The following is a 17,282-nucleotide window of genomic DNA, read 5'->3' on the forward strand; positions in this document are numbered from 1 at the left end:
AAGCGAAGACTTAATCTTCGATATAGTCTCGTTCCGCAGTGGTTACCATGCGCTGCTCGGACAAACCGTATTCGCTAGATTCAATGCGGTGCCACATTATGCATACCTCAAGCTCAAGATGCCAGGACCTCGTGGAGTTATTACAGTCAACGGAAACACAGAGCGCTCTCTCCGAATAGAGGAGCACACCGCGGCCCTCGCAGCAGAAGCGCAAAGCAGCCTCTCAAGGCAATCTACCAGTTCGGCGTTTCAAAGCCCGGACACCTTCTAGTGTGCTCGGGGCAATCGGCAAACAGACCGCCTGGCGCGATTTGAGCTCGCGTAGCAATACGGCGGCCACCCCAATCCCAGCCCAACGGCGTTGTTCGTGTTGCGCGTACATAATTACGCATTAAAAATACCATGGGCGCAAGCGGGGAGGGGGGCACAACCACGGCACGCTCCAAAACGTGTCCTAAACCGCACCAGGGGCTTCCCGCTTGGTTATTTTTCATTTTCTTTCAGGACATCAATCTTTGGAAACACTGTCCGGCAGCTCTATTGCCGAACACATGATACAGCAACCAAGGAGGCCGACAACTACAGAATTCCCAGGTGGATTACAGATTTCATATAATTCCTTAGCTCGCCCTTGCAAGGGACATAGTCCTACTCTTTTGCTTATTACACTATGTGCATCACTCTGCTTTAATGCAATTTTTCAATATACAATGCGTGACATCACGACTATTATTGCATTTTTGTTATATGTGTTCATTAACGATGCCTTGCAATTGTACACTCTGGTACGGCCGATGCACCAGGGGCTTATGTACCCAAAATATGGTGTGAAAAGTCCGAACACTTTCACAACTGCGGCACCCCGAACTTATAGCATTATATGCATCAGCTCCGAATCATGTCTTTGGTCAAATGTTGGGTTTGCCCGGCTCCTATGTTTTGGTACCTTACGTTCCGCTCTATCGGCTAAGGTAGATCTAGGAGAACTACTGTGATTGTGCCCCGGTTCTGCCGAGCCGAGCACCTCAGTAGAGAAAGCTAAAACTGACTGTCATGATAAGGCGAGAGACTGGTCGCTGTTCGGCGAGGTTTTTCAAGTCCCTAAAGACTTATGCCTCTTAGGGCGAGGGGCCGGCTCCGTCCGGCTTACAGCCGTGTATCGCACCCCGAATTCGGCCTTCCGAATATCAGGGGCTTCGCCGAAATTTAAAATTATAGAATTCTATGGCTAAGTGAGAGTGATAAAGCATTATTAGTCTGGTTGCCTTGTTTGTTGTGCTGAGCACCTCCCTCGAAGGACCTGAACATGGGAACAAGAGTGCTCAGGTTTATCCCGAACACCCCAGCACTCGTGGTATGGGGGCAGAAGCCGAGGACTAGCCATCTCTTAGATTGGATAAACAGCCAAACAGAAGGTAATATTTTAAATTCACACAAGCATTGCATAGCGCATATGAAACAAGTTTTCATCTCACAGGATAAAAAACGAGCAAGTTTCATTCAAATATTACATTTTGCGAACACTCATCCGCGATAAGACGGGCACCCGGCAGAACACCCTCGTAGTACATCTTGGGGTGGCGGTGCTCTTTGCCCTCCGGCAGCCCCTCCTTGATCAGCTTCACGGCGTCTAGCTTGACCCACTGCGTCTTTACACGGGCGAAGGCCCGGCGTGCACCTTCAATGCAAACGGATCGCTTGACGACCTCCAGCCATGGGCAGGCATCCACAAGCCGCCTGACCAGGCCAAAGAAGCTGTTCGGAAGGGCGTCGCTAGTCCATAACCGGACTATGAAACCCTTCATGGCCTGATCAGCCGCCTTATGTAGCTCAGCCATATGCTTCAGCTGGTCACTCATCGGTACCGGATGTTCGGCCTCAGCATACTGAGACCAAAACAGCTTCTCCATCGAGCTTCCATCCTCGGCCTGGTAAAATTCTGCGGCATCGGACACACTGCGGGGCAAATCTGTGAATGCTCGTGAAGAGCTCCGGATTCGGGTAAGTAATCAGTAAATTACTTTTACATGCTTGCTTTGCATATAGAAAGCCTTACCCGCCGCTATCTTATTCATCACGTCGATCTCTTGGAGGGCCTTTTGGGCTTTGCCCTTGGCACTCTTCGCGCTCTCACGGGCCGCGGCAAGCTCAGACTCCCGCGTCTTCAAGTCAAGCTCCAAAGCCTCGTGCTTCGTCACGAGAGCCTGGAGCTCTTGCTGCACCTCGCCCACCCGAGCCTCGTGCCTCTCTCGCTCGGTGCGCTCCTGGGCCGCCTTCTCTTCGGCCTGGGACAGCGCTTGCTTCAGGGTCACCACCTCGGTCGTGGCCCCTGGTAAACATACAATGATCCTGTCATTTAGCAATCGCGTCCTTTTTCTTATCTATATACGGGGCATTACTTACCCTTGTTCTCCTCGAGCTGCCTCTTAGCAAGGCCGAGCTCTTTCTGGGACCCCTCGAGGGCCTCCTTCAGTACGGCGACCTCCGCAGTCAGTTCAGCGGACGCCAGCAGCGAAGCCTGCATATGCATATTGACATACTTATATTAGACTCCTGCGATATTATTTGATCCTCTGTTCGGCTTTTCTTCGTGAACACCGAACAAAGCATCAGGGGCTACTGTCTATGCGGTAATATTTCTACTACATTTTAAAGCACTTACCTCGAAGCCTATTAGAAGGCTAGTACAGGCTTCAATCAATCCGCTCTTGGCGGACTGAACCTTCTGGATCACCGCACTCATGATAGTGCGGTGCTCCTCCTCGATGGAAGCGCTGCGAAGCGCTTCCAACATAGTGTCCGGCGCCTCTGGATGGACAGAGGTCACCGGCATAGGCATCTCACCCTCCTTAGAAGGGGATCGCCTACCCGAGCTCGGAGCCGTTGGAGGGTCCGGCGCGGTGTTCGGCTGAGGGCCAAACTCGGAGCTCTCAGGGACCCCGTCCCCTCAGCTCCCGGAGTCCGGAAGGTCGCCTTGAGGCGCCTCCGGGACTGTCCCCCCGTGATCCGGTGCCTCTTGAGACAGCACCTCGGTGTCGTCGGCTGGATGAGGGGAGGTGGCGGTCGGGACTGGATCGCTATCCATGTCCGACAAGCCCAGGGAGCCGTCCGAGGATACCTCGATATTGGCTCGGGGCGGCCTGCACAATTGAGTTTGGCGTTAGGGAAAACAATGCGACAAAGGAATCCTATGGGTTACTTTGGTATCCGAATACTTATGATCTCCCCTGGGGCTTGGCCCTGGGCAACCACTCGTCTTCACTTTCATCGGCGGCGGTGGAGCTGTCCGGAAGGAGCATCCTTCCCTTATTGGACCCTCCGGCTCCCCAGTTGGGGCGGCCTTCCTTTTCTTGTCTCCACCAGTCGGTGGGGGAGCCTCTTCTTCCTCTTCCTCGTCTTCGGGGGAAGAGTGCGCCGTAGACTCATCGGACGGTGAGTCTGATGACGCTTGGCGTCGGGAACTCTTTCGAGCTCCCTTGGCCTTCTGGGTCTTCTCCGGCACCTTATAAGGGGCCGGAGTCAACATCTTCGCCAGAAGAGCGTCTGCAGGTCCTTCGGGCAAGGGAGCCGGACAGTCAATTTGTCCGGCCATCTTCTGCCAGTCCTGTTAACGGCACGGGAGTTTAGATCCCACATAGAATCAATCTATACAAAAAACAAGTATCCTGTGAAAGGTAAAACAACATACCGCACTGGCGTGGCACTTCACGCTGAATCCGAGATCCTCAGTAATGGGGGGAGGGACCACGGCGCCCTTGAACAGCACCCTCCAGGCATCTTCATGAGTCGTGTCGAAGAGCCTATTCAGAGTTCGGTGCTGCGCCGGATTGAACTCCCATAAGGTAAACTCCCGTTGTTGGCACGGGAGTATCTGACGAACGAGCATAACCTAGACTATGTTGACAAGCTTGAGCTTCTTATCCACCATGTTCTGAATACATGAGTGGATTCCGGTCAGGTCTTTTGAATTACCCTAGGACAGGCCCTTCTCTTTCCAGGAGGTGAGCCGCATGGGGATGCCAGATTGGAACTCGGGGGCCGCTACCCATGCGGGGTCGCGCGGCTCGGTGATATAGAACCACCCCGATTGCCACCCCTTTATGGTGTCCATGAAGGTGCACTCGAGCCATGTGATGTTGGGCATCTGGCCCACCATGGCGCCTCCGCACTCCGCCTGGCGGCTGCTCACTACCTTCGGCTTGACATTGAAGGTCTTCAGCCATAAGCCGAAGTGGGGCTTGATGCGGAGGAAGGCCTCGCACACGATGATGAACGCCGAGATGTTGAGGATGAAATTCGGGGCCAGATCTTGGAAATCCAGGCCGTAATAAAACATGAGCCCCCGGACGAAGGGATGGAGAGGGAATCCCAGTCCGCGGAGGAAATAGGTGAGGAATACCACCCTCTCATGGGGCTCAGGGGTGGGGATGAGCTGTCCCTCATCTGGGAGCCGGTGCGCGCTGTCGTCGTGCAGGTATCCGGCTCTCCTCAGTTTCTTGACGTCTCCCTCTGTGACGGAGGAGACCATCCACTTGCCTCCCGCTCCGGACATGGTTGGAGAAGGTTGAGATGGAAGTGAGGACTTGGGCGCTAGATCTCGAGTGTGCAGGAGCAGATGAGCAGAGGAGGATGAAGGCATGGATAGAAAGGTGAATCCTTATCCCTTTATATGGGCGGACAAAACTAAACGTCCCCACTTGCCTAGTAAAACTCGCTTATCCCCCAAGCACCGCAATTGATGGCGCGGTTGGGTTACCCATGCCCGTATTGATGAGAATCCCTTAATAAGGGGACACGATCTCTGCTTTGACAAGACGTGTCGAAAAACTACCTCGCGTTATGTGCGGGGCTCGTTAAAAGAAACGGTTCGAATAGTCACCGGGCCATGACATGATGTCATGCTATCAAAACAAGCCAGCAAATTAGATCTGCGGAAAAATTATTCTCTCTGCGGTGGAATGTGGAACTTATTTTGCAGGGTCGGACACTATCCTCGTATTCAACTTCTTCTGTAATGTATTCGGAGAAGGAACCCTCCTTGCAATGCCGAAGACAACTGGGCACCGGACTCATCGTCATTGAAGCCTGGTTCAGGGGCTACTGAGGGAGTCCTGGATTAGGGGGTCTCCAGACAGCCGGACTATCTCCATTGGCCCGACTGTTATACTATGAAGATACAAGATTGAAGACTTCGTCTCGTGTCCGGATGGGACTCTACTTGGCGTGGAAGGCAAGCTAGGCAATACGTATATGGATATCTCCTACTTTGTAACCGACCTTATGTAACCCTAACCCTCTCCCATGTCTATATAAACCGGAGGGTTTTAGTCCGTAGGACAACAATCACAACGTACAATCATACCGTAGGCTAGCTTCTAGGGTTTAGCCTCTCCGATCTCGTGGTAGATCTACTCTTGTAACACTCATATCTTCAATATTAATCAAGCAGGACGTAGGGTTTTACCTCCATCAAGAGGGCCCGAACCTGGGTAAAACTTCGTGTCCCTTGCCTCCTGTTACCATCCAGCCTAGACGCACAGTTCAGGACCCCCTACCCGAGATCCGTTGGTTTTGACACCAACAGCAAGGCACACTTCAGTTGTGGTACACAGAATAGCATACTGTAGAGCCTACATCTAAAGCATAGGGGACGACCTTCGTCCTTTCTCTCTCTTCTTCCATGGTCAGGTCTTGAGTCTTACTCAATACTCACACCTTGCAACACAGCCAAGAACTCCTTCTTTGCTGATCTATTTTGAACTCCTTCAAAATCTTGTCACGGTATGTATTCATTTGAAAGTTCTATTAAGAGTTTTTGATCTATCCTTATAGATCTTGATGCTCAATGTTCAAGTAGCTTAATCCAAGTTTTCCATTGAAACACTTTTCAAATAACCCTGCATGTTTTCTAGAAATTCTACATCATTTCTGATCAACTATATGTTAACAACATATACTCATCATAAATAATGCAGTAACTGCTAAATAATTCGAACAGACTCTTAGCATTGCTATGAGTGAGAAAGTCTCATCGTAGTCAACTCCTTGAACTTGTCGGGAAACATCTTAACGACAAGTCAAGCTTTCTTAATGGTGACACTTACCATCATTGTCCGTCTTCCTTTTAAAATCCATCTGCACCCAACAGCCTTACGACCATCATGTAGTTCTTTCAAAGTCTATACTTTGTTTTATACATGGATCCTCTCTCGGATTTTATGGCCTCGAGCCATTCGCCAGAATCCGAGCCCACCATCGCTTCTCCATAGCTTGTAGGTTCATTGCTATCTAGCAACATGACTTCCAAGATAGGATTACGTACCAATCTGAAGTAGTACACATCCTTGTCGACCTATGAGGTTTGGTAGTGACTTGATCCAAAGTTTCATGATCACTATCATAAGCTTCCACTTCAATTGGTGTAGGTGCCACAGGAACAACTTCATGTGCCCTGCTACCCACTAGTTGAAGTGACGGTTCAATAACCTCATCAAGTCTCCACCATCCTCCCACTCAATTCTTTCGAGAGAAACTTTTCCTCGAGAAAGGACCGGTCTCTAGAAACAATCACTTTTGCTTCCGGATCTGAAATAGGAGGTATAGCCAACTATTTTTGGGTATTCTATGAAGATGCATTTATCCGCTTTGGGTTTGAGCTTATCAGCCTGAAACTTTTTCACATAAGCGTCGCAGCCCCAAACTTTTAAGAAACGACAGCTTAGGTTTCTCTAAACCATAGTTCATACGGTGTCATCTCAACGGAATTGTGTGGTGCCCTATTTAAAGTGAATGCGGTTGTCTCTAATGCCTAACCCATAAACGATAGTGGTAATTCGATAAGAGACATCATGGTATGCACCATATCCAATAGGGTGCAGTTATGATGTTCGGACACACCATCAAACGATGGTGTTCCAGGCGGTATTAGTTGTGAAACAATTTCCACAATGTCTTAATTGTGTGCCAAACTCGTAACTCAGATATTCATCTCTATGATCATATCATAGACATTTTATCCTCTTGTCACGACGATCTTCAACTTCACTCTGAAATTACTTAAACCTTTCAATAATTCAGACTAGCGTTTCATCAAGTAAATATTCTCAGCATCTACTCAAATCATCTGTGAAGTAAGAACATAACGATATCCACTGCATGCCTCGGGACTCATTGGACTGCACACATCAAAATGTATTACTTCCAACAAGTTGCTTTCTTGTTCCATCTTACTGAAAATGAGGCCTTTCAGTCATCTTGCCTATGTGGTATGATTTGCATGTCTCAAGTGATTCAAAATCAAGTGAGTCCAAATGATCCATCTGTATGGAGTTTCTTCATGCATATCTACCAATAGACATGGTTCGTATGTCTCAATCTTTTCAAAAACAAGTGAGTCCAAAGATCCATCAACATGGAGCTTCTTCATGCGTTTTATACCAACATGACTCAAATGGCAGTGCCACAAGTATGTGGTACTATCATTACTATCTTATATCTTTTGGCATGAACATGTGTATCACTATGATCGAGATTCAATAAACCATTCATTTTAGGTGCAAGACCATTGAAGGTATTATTCAAATAAACAGAGTAACCATTATTCTCCTTAAATGAATAACTGTATTGCGATAAACATAATCCAATCATGTCTATGCTCAACGCAAACACCAAATAACAATTATTTAGGTTTAACACCAATCCCGATGGTAGTGGGAGCATGCGATGTTTGATCACATCAACCTTGGAAACACTTCCAATACATATCGTCATGTCACCTTTAGCTAGTCTCCACAGCCTTTTATTTCGAGTTACTAACACTTAGCAACCGAACCGGTATTTTTTTACCTGGTGCTACTAGGAGTACTAGTAAAGTACACAATAATATAACGTATATTCAAAATACCTCTGTCGACCTTGCCTGCCTTCTCATCTACCAAGTACATGGTGGACCAAAGGGACTAGGATGAGGTCTTGGACCAACAAACGATGGCCTACGGGGACCACGGGGTGGGGTGATGTCTCCCACATCACGCCAATCCACCATGTCTGGCAGAGCAGATCTCACAGGATACAGATCCCTTGTATCCATACATCCAGCTTGCACCGCTGGTGCAAACCGAGTCAATGTGGCCCAATGATCAACACGGGTATTGAAAAGCTCCAGCCTCAAGGCCGGATTCTCTCGGTCCTTATCTTCGAGCATCTCGGCAGTGGTACGAGTTAATGAGTCCTCCTGAGTGGAGTCAGCATAGATAGCCTGAAGATACCCTTGCGCTCCCGGAAGTCAAGCTGGCATGTAACGGAAGTCGGTGTTCTGAAGTAGGCCAGTCCGGACTCGCATGATGGTCATCATGGAATAGGCAGCATCTTGCACAGCCATCTCAACAGTAACCCCGAGTCCATAGGGACAGTGAAGGGGCTCGGTAGATCCAGGATAAGAAGGAAATATCCTGACGGTGCATAAATATTGGCTTTGATTAAAGTCTCGGAATTGCTCTTCGACGGCGTATTCGGGATACCAACGGTAACCCGTCTCGATCATTACCCGGACTAACATAGCAGTATGACCGGGCACGTCGAGGCACCGAGTCAGGCGAACCACTTGGTTTTGAACATGGTTGGCCATCTGAAAGCACAACCACAATGCAAAGACATCAGATTTTCAAGGGAAAATTGGACAGCATAACAGTTGTAAATGCTCAGAAAAAGATTTGAGACATCCACAACAGTTTGCAGTACCACTCAACAACATCATATCAAGGTTCTGATCCATTTAGCAACATACTAAAAGTAGTACAAACTGTACTGAGGCTTGTAATAACAATCCTATAAGCTAGTACAGATTAGTAACACGTGAACCTGATAGAAGAAGAGAGCCTAGTCCTTAACCCACGTTTAATGAGAAGAGAATGACTCAGATCGGAGGGCATAGGGTAAAGGAGTAAAAGAGCCTTACGTTCCCTCTCACAATCAATTCCCCTACATATAACTAAAGCATTTCTAGACTCGACATCGACCAGTTTGGCTCAACGAACCTACAGGCAGTCCGGCTCTGATACCAACGTTGTCAAGACCCCGATTCCATGTCACATCGATCTAGCTGGTAACACCTCATATCACTTTGCGGCCTCACGCACGGTATCCCACGGGTGTCGCCTTACCATGGCCCGGGACCGTTTGCGCCTTTTGGCTCACGTATATGATAGTGTCGCTAGCATCCATATGACAGAGAACCCGGGCCGACATGGCTAGTCGTCAACCCAAAGCGGCACAGACCTATGGAGACATGCATACATGAATCACATCGAGCATGTCGGTCATCAGTGAGTGATTCCAGGCTGTAGCACTGGGCTAACAGGACTCCGGATATCACCGCGTGACATTTCCCCGAAGGGACAGACATAGGAACGAAGTGAACCACATGCCGGCCAGTCAAGTGTCCTGGACAGTAGTGCTGGGCTAGCAGGACTCCGGTGAACCGGGCTGTAGCGGACTACTATGGCTCGAGGAACACTAGACTACATTTCCCCATAAGAAAGGCTGCCAAGGATAAACAACTAGATTGTCGGATCCCACTCATACCAAGCATTTCAATCATACACACAATATGCCCGATATGAGTACATACAAAATGGCATCACAACAAAACTCTACAAGTCAAGTACTTTATTTAAAGGCTCCAGGGAGCCATACATAACATGTTCATACAGATAGGGGTCACATGACCCGACACTCAAGTCATACAATCATACAAGCACATGCGGAAGCAACTAGTCTGAGTACAGACTCTAGAAAGAAAGAAGGCTTCTCGAAGCCTGTCTATCTACATAGGGCCCTCCATGGCCAGGATCACCACCTGGGTGGCTAGTCACTCATCGATGTCAAGGTCTACGTAGAACCCATCGGAGGGGGCGGTGTTGTCGTCTGAAAACAGTAATTAAGCAAACATGAGTACAAAGGTACTCAACAAGTCTTACATCAGAAGCTAATATACATGCTCATTCTCAAGAAGGTGGTGGGGTTATTGCAGCAAGCCAGCTTTGACTCTTGGCTAAGCTATCCTACGGAACTTCACTAGTAAAATAGTTTTCGCACACGAGTCCACTACTCACCAACACAATACTCCACCGGGAATCCTCCCTTGTCATCCTACGAGGGGGCCATCCTCGGTACTCACACTTATCTTGAGTCTTTTAGTAGTATCCATTAACTTGTCTATGAACTATATAGGCAACCAAGTAGTCCTTTACCGCGGACGCGGCTATTCGTATAGTTTTACACCCTCCAGGGGTGTACTTCTTCATACACGCTTTCACCACTTACCGCCGTTTACACGACATGTACTCGGCATCCTTCAAGCGGAAGCCCAGCGAGGGTGTTGGCCACGGCCTACCTAAACACTTAAGTCTCTAGTCCAAGTTTTCCACCTATCCAGGTTCCATCCGCAGGGAGTCCGACCGAGGTTTCCAAATACGGCCCCGAACGATGTGAACAGGGTCCCGAGACGCCAAACGGCCGCCCGGCATACCCGGCCACGGTGTATCTACCGCAACATAGCCCACCCCTAGGGTCAGCGCTACGCACAGCCGCCAACACATAACCTACAAACACCAAAAACTATTTGCAACTCCTGGACAGAGTACTAGGGTGATTAAGAAGCCGAGAGGGTCAATTAAGGATCCCAATGCATGGTAGTAGCTGAATCTTAAATCACACATACAGATCTCAGTTCTTAGGGACGGCCTCAATGAAACAACCCACCATGTACTCCTACATGGCCTCTCATCGATACCTTTACCAAAACATGTTCAACACATCCCTCATATTACCGACATAAGCATTTCACTCTAGCCCATCACCCAGATGAACCAGACCTGACACAACTCTAAGCATAGCAGGCATAGCAAGGTAGGAATCACACACATTGCTCAATCAACTCCTACACATGCTAGTGGGTTTCATCTAGTTACTGTGGCAATGACAGGTCATGCAGAGGATAAGGGTTCAACTACCGTAGCACACATCAGTTTGAATCACATTGTCTTAATGTAGTAAACAAGAGCAGAAGCGAGAACATGGGTTTGTATCGGAATGATCAATGGGTTGCTTGCCTGTTGTATAGGTAGTAGGGTACTACCCTTCAGACGGATACTCGGGGTTATCCTCGGAGGCAGAACCTACCATGAAAGACACACCGAACATAATCAACTCATGGCAATATACAACAATATGATGCATGCTATGACATGGCAAGATGAAAGTGTCTTGGCCTAATGCAAGCTAAAACAAAAGGGAATGAACACATTTGAATCAAAGATTCAAATATTAGCTCATTAAACATGGCCTTATTAGTGCATTACCTTATTCTTCTTGAACATCAAGGTAAACTTGGTTTGTCATGCATGAAACCATTACAGATGGATAGATTGAATTTTTCTGATCATTTTTCATATATAAATCTTTGCATTTGGAGCTATGGTTGATTTTCTATGATTTTTAGAAGTGTTGATTATTTTCTGGAATTTTCTATTAAAGAATAAATCCAGTAATTGAATTAATGCATCAGCACTGCATCACTTTGACGCCAGCGGGTCAAAGGCGCCAGCCCAGGTCAAACCTGACTGGTGGGCCCCTTCTGTCAGTCTCTCAGCTAACTAACAGAGTTGGTTAGTGTTTAGTTAGCCCTAAACTGGGTTAGTTAGGCTCTGGGCCCACATGTCAGTGAGAGAGGGTTAGTTAACGACGTCATTAAGCTCTAACAGAGTGATTAGCTCTGATTTAAACTAATCTAAATTAGTTAGGAGCCGGCCCCACCTATCAGTGTCTCAGGCGAAGTCAAACTGGGGTCAAACCCCTGGTCAGCGGGGTTAATCCCACCGGCGTTGAGTCGCCGGCGAGACCGAGACGGCGGAGGGCTTCGGGAATCGCCCACAGGCGACCAAATCAACCGCGGTTTGGTCCTAGGCGTAGCTGGGGCTCGCGCGCATCTAGTGGGGCAAGTGGGAGGAGCTGGGGTGGAGCGAGCTCGCCGGAATCGAGCTCGTGGCGGCGGCCGGAGTTCGGACGGGGTTGGGTTCGACGCTACGATGCACGGGAGAAGGAGCTGGTGGTGGCTACGGGCTCCTGGTGCTGCGCTGAGCACAATGGTGAGCTTGGCTTCGAGCCACTGTGGCTCTACCCACGACGGCACCATGGCCGGCGGCGGGGAGCTTTCGGGTGTGGTGGAAGTGGAGACAACAGAGGCCAAACGAGCACGGGAGCTAGGGGAAGAGGAAGAGGAGCTCACAACGGGGTCGGAGAGGGGGTCAGCGAGCTCGGGGAGGTCCTGGCGGCGGCGAATCGACCGGAGATGGCTCGGGTGCCCGAGGTTGAAGACGAGGGCGAAGACAGCGTTCGGCGGCGTTTGGAGCCGTGTGGGTCAGCAGAGAGGTCCAGGGCGACGAGGCGGAGCTATTGGGCTTGTCGGAGGGGTGAGGGGGTGGCTCTAGTGACGTCTACGGTGAACGGCGGCGAGGATCGCGCTCGGCCATCGCGGGAGAGGGTGAGGGAGACGAGGGGGTGAGTGAGGGAGGATGAGAGGGGGACGTGGGGGTCGGCGTGGCATCCCTGGACGTCTCTAGGGCGTCGGCAGAAGCAGGAGGTGGCCGGCGTGTGGCCGCGGGCGCCAGCCACGCGCTCCTCGTCCTTCTGGCGGGCGGAGGACGACGACTGGCAAGGCCAGTTGGCTGGGCCGAGCCAGGTGGACTGGGCCAGCACAGGTAAGGCCCAGGTGGGCTTCCCTCTCTCCTTTTTCTGATTTGTTTCTGTTTTCTATTTAACTGCAACTGTTGGGCTTTATTAAAAATACTAAAACGTTTCCAAAAATCCTGAAAATAATTGTGGGCTCTGTTTAGAATATTTCCAACAGCAAACATTTATTTCTAGAATTATTTGAGCATTTAAATGCCCAAATTCAAATACTTATGATTTAATTCAATGACCTTCTATTGACCTAGAATATTGTGCACCAATTTTGCCAGAGGTTCTAACCTAAGACAAAGAGGGTGAACTTTTTAGAAGGGCATTTCAGGTTCATTGAAAATAATTTTAGTAAACCCTAGTTGTTTCCAGGGGGGTGTTGGGGGTTTCTGCCTTCCCCATTTCAAACTTAAAAGGAAATTAAACATGATGCACACTCTAATGCTTGAACTAGCTAGGGTGTGACATTGCTAATGATGAAGGGGCCTTCCCAAAGGCACCGAGAGCTTGTGCTGGCTCGCTGTTCACTGGATCAGCCGGAGCACAAGGTCTCCTTCTTGGAAAGATCTCAGCTTGACCTTCCGGTTGTAGTATCGGCGTAGGCTCTGCTGGTAGATGCTGGACCAGCTGAGTGCCAGCAGCCGGCCCTCTTCCAGCAGATCGACGCTGTCTCGACGTGCTTCTTCTGCCTCCTCTTTGGTGTACATGGTGACTCGAGGGGAGTCGAATTCTATGTCCATTGGGATGACGGCCTCGGCACTGTAGATGAGGAAGAAAGGCGTGAAGCCAGTTGAGTTGTTCAGGGTTGTGTGCAGACTTCAAAGGTCGGCTGGCAGCTCGTCAAGCCAGCAGCCGGCCGACCGCTCCAAAGGCTCCACCAGTCGGGGCTTGATGCTGGACAAAATAAGGCCGTTTGCTCGCTCCACCTGGCCCTTTGACCGCGGATGAGCGACGGACGCTAGGTCCAGTCGGATGCCCCGCGTCGCACAGAAACGGGCCAAGGCACCCTTGGCGAAATTCATGCCATTGTCGGTGATGATGTTGTGTGGTATGCCGTACCGGACGGTGATGTCGGTGATGAAAGTCAAAGTAGTCGGACCATTCAACTTCTTGATTGGTTTTGCTTCTATCCACTTGGTGAACTTGTCCACCGCGACAAGCAGATGAGTGAAGCCACCCCTTGCCATCTTGAATGGTCCCACCATATCCAGGCCCTAGATGGCAAAGGGCCGGGCTATGGGAATAGTCTTGAGCGCAGAAGCCAGCTGATGAGGCTTTGAATGAAACTTCTGGCACCCTTTGCATTTCTGGACCAAACTCTTGGCGTCTTCTAGGGCAGTTGGCCAGAAAAAACCATGGCGGAAAGCCTTGGCGACAAGCGCTCTTGAAGTCGCATGGTGGCCACATTCGCCTTGATGGATGTCTCTGAGGATTGCTTGGCCTTGCTCCGGCTCGACACAACGCTGGTAGACACCAGTGACACTGCGCCTCACAAGCTCTCTGTTGACTATGGTGTACGCTGCTGCCCGTTGTTGCATTTGCCTGGCCGAGATCTCATCAGTCGGCAACTCCTTGTTTACCAAAAAGTTGAGGATGGGCTGGGCCCATGAAGGTGCTGTGATTTCTTCAACTGTTAGGACTACAACTAGGATGAGGGTGGCTGGGCCGAGAGGCGGCAGGTTGGAGTCGGCCGGCGCCGCCGCTTGCTGGGTCGATGAAGTCTTCGGGCCGACTGCTGCAGTCCCGGGGCCGGGCTCTGAAGTCCCTGGGCCGTGTGCGACTGCCGCAGTCCCCGAGCCGCCTGCCAGAATTCCCGTGCCGACTGCTGGAGCTCTTGAGCTGGATCCGACTGCTTCGGGAGGAGCCGGCACGAAGATGGAATCCGACTCTGGTGATGGCTTGACAGACGGCTTGAGGAGGCGTTATAGGGCGACGCCGGTTGGTATTGCTTGACAAGTAGAGCCGATTCGTGCCAAGGCGTCTGCTTGCTCATTGCCATTTCTTGGCACATGGAGGAACTCGCACCCATCAAAATATCCACTGAGTTGTTGTACGAGGAAACGATAGCTCGCCATGTTTGCATCCTTGGCGTCCCAGTTGCCCGACGACTGCTGGACCACCAGTCAGAGTCACCATAGCACAGGATCCGGCGAATGCCGAGTTCTTTGGCAAGACGGAGCCCGTGAATGAGTGCCTCATATTTAACGACGTTGTTGGAGGCGGCAAAATGGACTTGTAGCACGTATCTGAGCTTGTCGCCCTCGGGAGAGGTGAGGACGATGCCGGCTCCCAAACTGGTACGCATCTTGGAACCAGCAAAGTGCATCCGCCAATGAGTGGAGTCCGGTGCCGGCGGCAGGTACTAGGTCTCGGCCTAGTCAATGAGGAAGTCGGCCAATGCTTGTGATTTGATGGCGGTGCGATGCTGGTAGTAGATAGTGTAGGGGGCCAACTCTATGGCCCATTTGGCCACTCGGCCGGAGGCATCTCGGCTTCCAATGATCTCGGCGAGCGGAGCAGTGCAGATGACAGTGATTGGGTGCTCTTGAAAGTACGGCTTCAATTTTTTGGCGGAAAAGTGCACACCGTAGCACATCTTCTGATAGTGGGGGTAGTTTTGCTTGGAGGTGGACAGCACTTCACTCAAGTAGTACACCGGTCTCTGGACTGGTAGTGCCTTGCCTTCCTCCTTGCGTTCTACCACTATGACTATGCTGACCACCCGGCTGGTGGCGGCGATGTAGAGGAGCATGGGATCCTTAGGAGTCAGAGCCGCCAGGACAGGTGGAGTGGTCAACATCTTCTTGACTTGGAGAAATGCTTCATCCGCCTTGTCGTTCCACTCGAAAAAGTGGTCTTCTTCATGAGTTGGTACGGGGGGAGAGCCTTCTCTCCTAGCCGACTGATGAAACGGCTGATGGACGCCAGGCATCCGGTGAACTTTTGTACGTCCAGCAGTCGGGTGGGCACTTCCATCCTCTCGATAGCCTTGATCTTCATAGGGTTGCACTCTATGCCGTGTTCCGAGACCAGGAAGCCAAGGAGCTAGCCGACAGGCACTCCGAAGACGCATTTCTCCGGGTCGAGCTTGATCTGAAATCGGCACAGGTTCTCAAAGGTCTCCTTGAGGTCTTCTAGCAGCATTCCGCGCTTCTCCGTCTTCACCACGACATCATCCACGTAAACGTGGGCATTTCTTCCGAGTTGCTTGAGGAGACATTTCTGCATGCAGCGTTGAAACGTGGCACCGACGTTCCTCAAGCCGAACGTCATGGTTAATTATCAGAAGGCTCCAAATGGCGTGATGAAGGCAGTCTTCAGTCGGTCAGCCGGATTCGGCTTGATCTAGTGATATCCTGAGTATGCATCCAAGAAACTCAACAGCTCGCATCCGGCTGTGGAGTCTATCACTTGGTCAATTCTTGGCAAAGCGAACGGGTCTTCGGGGCAGGCTTTGTTGAGGCTAGTGTAATCAATACACATGCGCCATTGCTTATTTTTCTTTAGCACAAGGACTGGGTTGGCCAGCTACTCTAGGAAGAATACTTCCATGATGAAGCCGGCTCCTAGCAGCCAGGTTATCTCTTCTCTGACAACTCTTCTCTTCTCTTCTGATAGGCGGCGCAAGGGCTGCCTGACCGGCTTGGCATCAGATCGCACATGTAACTTGTGCTCGGCGAAATCCGTTGGAACACCCGGCATGTCTTTTGGTGACCATGCAAAGATGTCCCGATTCTCAGGGAAGAAATCGACGAGCTCGCCTTCCTATTTGCTGTCGAGGTTTGCTCCTACGACAGCGTACCTCTCCGGGTGCTCCGGGTCCAAGGGAATCTTCATTGTCTCCTTGGCCGGCTTGAGCGAGCCCTAGGCTTTCGACTCTTTGGGGTGGGGTGATATCTCCGGCTGCTTGCCTGCCATCGCCACAACTCGGTCAAGAAGCTGCCTCTCGGCTGTGATCACGAGGGACTTGGCCAGCCGACTGCTTTCAGCCGCACAAGAGGACGACTTCTTGTAGTCCCCGGTTATAGTCAGAATTCCCTTAGAACTCGGTATCTTCATCTTGAGGTAAGTGTAATGAGGGACCGCCATGAACTTGGCCAGTGCAGGTCGGCCAAGTAGGACATGGTATGGGCTCTTGAGGTCCACCACTTCAAACCAGACTGGTTCTCGTTGGAAGTGATCCTTGTCCCCAAAGAGGACGTCTATCTGGATCTTGCAGATTGGTAAGCAGGAAAGGCCGGGAACTATGCCATGGAATACAGTTCGGCTGAGCCGAAGCTGCCTTTGTCTGATTCCTAACTTCTCCATGGTATCTTTGTACAGAATGTTGATGCTGCTGCCGCCATCTATCAGAACTCAGGAAAACCGAGCAGCTCGCTTATGAGTGGCAAAGGTGGCATCCAGAACCAGGGCATAGGAACCGGGATTGGGCTTCACATCCGGGTGATCGGCTCTGCTCCAGTTGATGGGCTTCTCGGACCAATGCATGAACTCGAGGGTCTCTGACGTTATTGCATTCACTTCTTGCTGTCGTTGCCGTCTGC

General features: G+C 50.4%; 1 protein-coding gene across 1 annotated transcript; it reads right to left on the reverse strand.

Annotated features, from left to right (window-relative positions):
* Positions 1 to 16,602: 16,602 nt before the first annotated feature.
* Positions 16,603 to 17,046, reverse strand: LOC147975059 (uncharacterized). Its single transcript, XM_087520255.1, has one exon. It carries the CDS (start codon positions 17,044 to 17,046, stop codon positions 16,603 to 16,605), a length of 444 nt encoding a protein of 147 aa, XP_087376381.1.
* Between the last annotated feature and the right edge of the window lie 236 nt (positions 17,047 to 17,282).

Source organism: Triticum urartu, chromosome 4A (genome assembly GCF_056163025.1).
Source record: "Triticum urartu cultivar PI428250 chromosome 4A, HENAU_Tu73, whole genome shotgun sequence".
Lineage (NCBI taxonomy): Eukaryota > Viridiplantae > Streptophyta > Magnoliopsida > Poales > Poaceae > Triticum > Triticum urartu.

Coding starts and splice junctions, on each gene's coding strand:
- LOC147975059 (XM_087520255.1), bottom strand. CDS start 17,046: ATGGAGAAGTTAGGAATCAGACAAAGGCAGCTTCGGCTCAGCCGAACT.